Source organism: Trachemys scripta, chromosome 14 (assembly GCF_013100865.1).
Source record: "Trachemys scripta elegans isolate TJP31775 chromosome 14, CAS_Tse_1.0, whole genome shotgun sequence".
NCBI classification, from domain to species: Eukaryota; Metazoa; Chordata; order Testudines; family Emydidae; genus Trachemys; species Trachemys scripta.
This window is the reverse complement of record NC_048311.1, coordinates 41,218,939-41,226,043: the sequence shown is the minus strand read 5'-3', so window position 1 is coordinate 41,226,043 and position 7,105 is coordinate 41,218,939. Positions and strand designations below refer to the sequence as shown.

The window sequence follows — 7,105 nt, the reverse complement described above, 5'->3', positions numbered from 1 at the left end:
TGCTCTATACATATTATATTTTCCCTCTATTGTCCAGGTGGAAAATTGTGGCCCAGAGAAGGAAAGTAACTTGCCCAGGGTCATATAAAGAATGAGTGGCATATGTGGAATTAGAACCCTGAAGTCCTGTCCTATGCTCTAACCCACTAGACCCCACTCCCCTCCCAGAGCTAGGAATAGAACCCAGCCCCCAATTCTCTAGCTCCCTAAGCCCCACTCCCACACCAGAGATGGCAATAGAAACCAGTAGTGCTGACTCCCAGCCCTCCCATTTTAACCATTAGACCCCACTGTCTTCCCAGAGCCAGAACCCAGGAGTCCTGATGTCCGCACCTGTGTTCAGTCTCCTAGTACCAGTCTAATTAAACCATATTTCTGGTTCCAGAAGCACCTAACCACTTTAAATAATAAACATCTCATTCCCACACCCTTTAGACCAACGGGCACAAAATCATAGGCATTGCCAGATGGGACCAGACCCAAGGTCCATATAGCCCAGGATCCTGTCTATGAGAGGGCCCAACCCCAGGTGGTGTAGAGGACAGTAGGAGCCATCAAGTAGCAGATGGGAAATAATCCTCCTCCCCCCCAGTTAATCTCACTTTTGTCTCTAATAGAAAGAGATCAGCTTCAGCCCTGAAGCAGGAGGTTTCATATCCCTACGACTGTTTGATAACTCTGGAGGCACAACTTAATGACTAAGATCCTTCAACAGTGCAGAAATGATGAGCTGGGGTAGGCCCAGTTAATGCCAGCAAGCATCCCACACCCCAAGTTCCTTTCCAATCAGACCTGGGGGCAAATGCCTTCCTGACCCCAAATCTGAGTTTTGAGCACATGAGCAAGACACACCTACCCACCACTGAAAACAGAGGATTCTCCTTCCTACCCCAGAGCACGGGTCCACCCCAACTACTATCCTGTCTCCAGCTGTGTCTGCTCTCTGATGCTTTGCAGGAAGGTGAGCCCTGCACCCACCTGCTCAGATTGGGAAAAATCCTTCCTGACCCCATATGAGACCCTGAAGCATGAGATTGGATTGGTCATTATTAGGCTGGGATTTTCATTGGTAAATATTTCCATCAATAATAATCTCAATGTACAGATAAACAATGTACAGAGAAAAATTCTGCTTGAGATCTTAGCGTTTGATTTAAGGCATTGAATTTGTGTATTTTGACATGTGCTGTTGACAATCTCTGTCCGAGCTGCGGGATGTTGTTGTCTGGCCCCCTGTTGTTCACCACCCCCATAATTTCCCACCACTGACAAAATCTATAATTATGGGGGGGAAATCTTAGAAATAAACATCCATTGAAATTATGCAAATTAAAAATCAAATTCTACCAGGGGTGGCCAACCTGAGCCTGAGAAGGAGTCAGAATTTACCAATGTACATTGCCAAAGAGCCACAGTAATACATCAGCTCACCAGCTCTCCCTGCCATAAGCCCCCAGTGCCTCCCGCTCTCTGGCAGCCCTGCCAATCAGCACCGCCCTCTCCCTCCCTGCACCTCCCACCCACCATGATCAACTGTTCTGCAGTGCAAGGGAGGCTCTGGGAGGGAGGAGCGAGGGCACGGCAGACTCAGGAGAAGAGGCAGGGGTCTTGGGGGAAGGGGTGGAGTGGGGTCAGGGTCAGGGCAGGAGGTTGAGAAGTGAGCACCCCCCACCACATTGGAAAGTTTGTGCCTGTAGCTCCATCCCCAGAGTCAGCGCCTGTACAAGGAGCTGCATATTAACCTCTGATCTGGAGCCACAGGTTGGCCACCCCTGAAATTCTACCAAGTCTAATCATTATCATGATACAACTACAAGTGTTAAGAGAAATGTGGCCAATTCTCTTTGCCACATGGTCCATTAAGGAAGGGGATAAATGGGGGGAAAGGGACACAATTCATAATAGGGGGGAGGGATAGCTCAGTGGTTTGAGCATTGGCCTGCTAAACCCAGGGTTGCGAATTCAATCTTGGAGAGGGCCACTTAGGGATCTGGGCCAAAATCAGTATTTGGTCCTGCTAGTGAAGGCAGGGGGCTGGACTTGATGACCTTTCAGGATCCCTTCCAGTTCTATGAGATAGGTGTATCTCCATATATTTATTTTTGTTATTTAAGGTGTAGATGGGCCCAGTGTTGACGTTCCCCTGTCCCCTAGGGCTCTCATGTTTTCAGAGAGGAATTTTTTTGCCCTATTACATGTTTCAGAGCTGCCTTCACCTCTTTGTTCCTCAGGCAGTATATGAGGGGGTTCAGCATGGGTGTGACAACATTGTAGAGCACAGAAGCCAGGGTGTCTACATACAAGGGGTGTCCAGAGCTGGGCCGGTTATAATTGAACATGCAGGTGGTGTAGAACAAGGTGACCACGGCCAGGTGGGAGGCGCAGGTGGAGAAGGCCTTCCGCTGGGCCTGGGCAAAGCGGATCTGTAGGACAGCCCTGGCGATGGCCACGTAGGACACCACGATGCAGAGGAAGGGAATGGCGCCAAGCAGCACTGTCACGGCCAGCAGCACCACCTTGTTGAGGGAGGTGTCCGAGCAGGAGAGTTTCAGGAGCTGGGGGACGTCGCAGAACAGATGGGCGATGTGGTGGGAGGCACAGAAAGGCAGGACAGAGGTGAGGCCCGTGTGCAGGGCCGAGTTGAGAAGGCCACAGGTCCAGGAGGCCACCGCCAGCTGCAGGCAAGTCTTTCTGCTCATGAGGGCGGCATAGCGCAGCGGGTGGCAAATAGCCAGGTAGCGGTCGTAGGCCATGATGGCTAGAAGGATGTACTCGACTCCCACGAAGGTGATGAGGAAGAAGAGCTGGGTAAAGCAGGCCTGGAAGGAAATGGCCTTCTCCTCTTCCAGGAGGTTATTCAGCATCTGGGGCAGTGTGACAGAGATGTAGCAGATGTCTAGGAAGGATAAGTTCTGGAGGAGATAGTACATAGGGGTTTGGAGGCCAGAGTCTAGCTGAACAATGATCAGTATCATCCCATTGCCAACCAGAGCTGTGAGGTACACAGCCAGGAGTGCCACAAAGACCAATTTGTGCTGTTCTGGGAAAGTAGAGAAGCCCAGGAGCGTGAAACCCAGCTCAGCTGTCCAATTCCCCATCTCCTGCTCGGGTGCATCTGCAAGGGAAGAGGATGAATTATTAATTTAGTGCATGGCTTCAAGAAGATAAATAGATCTTCCAAAAGCGATGAGTGACTTTGGTGCCCAACTTTTGAGACACCTTTTAAAGGGCTTGAGATTACAGGCCCCCTGCCTGGAGTTGTAGCCCTTTGGCTTCAGCTTTTCTCTGCTCACCCCACCCCGTCGCAGTGGCAGTGGGGCTTTGTCTTTACCCCACACACACCCAGGATGGCAGGGATCGGGCAGCCTCAGGCTTCAGTCCCTCCTCCTGGGGTTGTGTAGTAATTTTTTTTGTCAGATGGGGGACGTGGTGCAATGAAGTTTGAGAACCCCTGACTTAGAAGTTGCCTCCCTGACCATCTTGGCTATACACCAGGAACTTTCTGAATTTTTTTCCAAACCCATTTATTCTTTTGGCCTTCACGACATCCTCCGGCGATGAGTTCCACCTATTGACTGTGCGTAGTGTGAAGAACTACTTCCTTTTGTTTGTTTTAAACCTGCTGCCTATTCATTTCATTGGGTGACCCCTAGTTCTTGTGTTATGAGAAGAGGTAAGTAACATTCTATTCACTATCTCCACATTAGTCATGATTTTATAGATCTCCATCATAAGCCCCCTTAGTTGTCTTTTTTCCAAGCTGAACAGTCCCACTCTTTTAATCTTTCCTCCTATGGAAGCTGTTCCCAACCCCTAATCATTTTCATTGCCCTTTTCTGTATCTTTCCAAATTCTAATATATCTTTTTAAAATGGGGAAACCAGAACTGCATTCAGTATTCAGGGTCTGGGTGTACCACGGATTTATACAGTGGCATTATGATATTTTCTGTCTTATTATCTATCCCTTTCCTAATGGTTCCTAACATTCCGTTCGCTTTCCTGATGGCTGCTGCACATTGAGTGGATCTATTCAGAGAACTCTCCACACCGGCTCCACAATTGACTAATAACAGCCAATTTAGATCCCCATCATTTTGTATTTATAGCTGGAATTATGTTTTCCCATGTGCGTTACTTTGCATAACAACATTGTACAGGGAAGTACCAGAAAACAATAAGACAATATTGACCAGCGACTTCCGGTCTTAAAGTCTATAAATTAGTTTTAAAATGTGAGTTATTTGGGTGGCTGTTTCTGGGGAGCACTTCCTGAGTGTGAAAGGCAGCCTGGGAGAAAGGACCAAAGGAGCTTTGAAAATTTTGTTTGAAAATCTCAGTTGAGAAGTGGGCTGTAGTCCACGAAAGCTTATGCTCTAATAAATTTGTTAGTCTCTAAGGTGCCACAAGTACTCCTGTTCTCTTACAGTTGGTATGCGTACTTCCACCTTTTCATGGTCTCTGTATGTATAAATATCTTCTTGCTGTATGTTCCATTCTATGCATCCGATGAAGTGGGCTGTAGCCCACGAAAGCTTATGCGCGAATAAATTTGTGAGTCTCTAAGGTGCCACAAATACTCCTGTTCTTTTTGCGGATACAGACTAACACAGCTGCTACTCTGAAATCTTCTTCCTGGCATTCCACTTGACGAGTCCTCTCCCTCCAAAGTGCTCTGCTCAATGCCCGATCCTCTATCTGCACCACATGCTAAGATGTATTTCTTTGTGACATCCCACCGCTTCATCACTGGGTGGACCTCTCTGTCTTTCTCCTTTAGGCTTCATCTGTCAGACTCTCTTACCCACATAGTTGCCAGGATGGAACTTTACATGATCAAACCCTCTGAGCCTACACTCCCTAATTTTTCCATTTATTGGTGTTACTTTAAGCATTCTTCACTCACCCATCGCTACGTTCGCATTCCTGTGGAGCAGACCACGTGCTCATTATTCTTCTTTGTGGCCCAATACTCAACACCGTACATTAAAAATAGATGGAGCACCTTTTTATAGACTTTCCCTTTTAATCTCATTAGTATCTTTCCATTACATAGTACACCACTTCTCTCTCTGCGTTTGAGTCAGGGCTTTACTATTCTAGTTCTAATTTCATCCTCCATCCATTCCCCCTGATACTTGAACCCAGATAATTAACTAGTGGGTAAAATAGGACTAAAGGTATCTCTGCAATCACACATTCCATGATTGCAGTGTGGAAACACCCGTAGGCTCCTAAGTCACTCATATGCTTATAAAGATTTTACCATTGAGCTTAACAACATTGAAATCATCTTGAATAAAGACAGAGCAGTAAAGGAAACTTACCAAAGTGCAACTCGCAGTCTTCAGGTGACTTATGATGATTGCTTTCTTCCTCTCTTTGTCTTGATAAAATAATTAAGGACTGAAGTACCCACTCATTTGAGAAGGGTTCTGTTTATGAATGGCCGGTTTGGGATCCGAGGGGCCTGATTTTCAGATGTACAGTGCTAGGTATCCACAAATGCGGAGCTTATGGGAGTTTAGATAATATCATAATAGGTGGTATAGAAAATCCTAAAATGGGGACCGAGGGAATGGGGCTGGGGTGTGGAGATAGATAGATAGATAGATAGATAGATAGATAGATTTACCAGTAACTCTCACAGTGTTGACGAAATGCCTATTTCCAGACAGTTTGCACAAAATAATCTGCAGTGTACAAAAGAAAACACATCTGCACAGGACTGATTCTAATTTTGTTATATATCAAAAGTTCTTGTACACCACCAGCTCTTTGCAACGGCTTAGGAGACAGGATATAAACACACTGGGCACCACTGGGGTTGAATCACACAGGGCTCATTATGTTTGCAAACAAAAAACAAATGTGAGAAAAGAATTATGTTCTTTGATTGAACCCAGAGTGCCACGAGTCCCTGGTTGTGGCACAGACGGGTGCACCAGAGGCCAGAAACATTTTGATCATTATTTCAGTGTGTCTGAAAGTAACACAAATCCCAGTCAATTAAGTTGTTTGGCATTAAATTAAGTTTCTTGCCACTACAGCTGGTCAAAAAAAAACAACCCCAACCCTGATGAAACAGTTTTCCAAACGAAAATTATGCTTTGTCAAAATTGAACTATTTGCTGGGATTAGGGTGACCAGATGTTCCAATTTTATAGGGACAGACCCAATTTTTGGGTCTTTTCCTTATATAGTCTCCTATTACCCCCCGTTCCCTGTCCTGATTTTTCACATTTGCTGTCTGGTCACCCTAGCTGGGATTTTGACAATATTTTGGACAGAAAACTTTTGAAACAATTCAAAAGCAAACTGGAGGATTTCCCTTTGACTTTCTCATTCGGTTTCATTTTGACTTTTCCATATTAATATAATACTATATTAATAAAATTACACTTTCAACACTATCAACATGAAGCATTTGAATAGGGTCATTTCCATGCTTCCAAATCAATTTTTTTCAGAATTTCCAGTTCGTGAACATTTCCAAATTTTGACTCTTCATCCTAATTTGTGATGAAAATATATTTTGAGATGCTGGAATTTCCCCTGGGATGGAAATTCCCTTTTCCAGGTCTCTGTGGTTGCCATACCTGGTATTTCCGGATTCAACAGAGGAACTTAAATGAACTCGTTGAGAACCCCACCACTTAGCAGGCACTATTGTGTCCCTCTTTAGGATAGATGGAGTCACACTGAAAGTTACATATTATCCTAGAGAAGAGCTGAGTGAATACTTGAGTTTTATTTTTCAGTTCAACAAAATTGGTTAAAAAATTTGGTTTGGGCTGAATAAAATATTTAGGTTTTGAGCATACTTAAACACACACACACCTAAACACACACACACACACACACACACACACATGCATACACTCATACACACTCATGCATACACACACACACACACACAGACATGCTGCACATACAAGCACATTTACCCTCCCCCCCCAAATTTTCATGATTTTGACTTTTTTTCCCCGTTCCACAGCAGGGTACGCCAACGACCTTCCAATGTCTTTTGTGAAAACATGAGTCCCACCCTAAAACAGCTGAAAGCACAGTAGTTGGGGAACTCATCTAGCAAGCGGCAGACCTGG

General features: G+C 45.3%; 1 protein-coding gene across 1 annotated transcript; it reads right to left on the bottom strand.

Moving 5' to 3' along the window:
• Positions 1-2,159: 2,159 nt before the first annotated feature.
• Positions 2,160-4,909, bottom strand: LOC117887110 (olfactory receptor 5V1-like). The gene is made up of 2 exons (XM_034789352.1): positions 4,906-4,909; positions 2,160-3,115 (listed from the first exon to the last, which is right to left on the bottom strand). Exons 1-2 carry the CDS (start codon positions 4,907-4,909, stop codon positions 2,160-2,162), a joined length of 960 nt encoding a protein of 319 aa, XP_034645243.1.
• Positions 4,910-7,105: the final 2,196 nt, after the last annotated feature.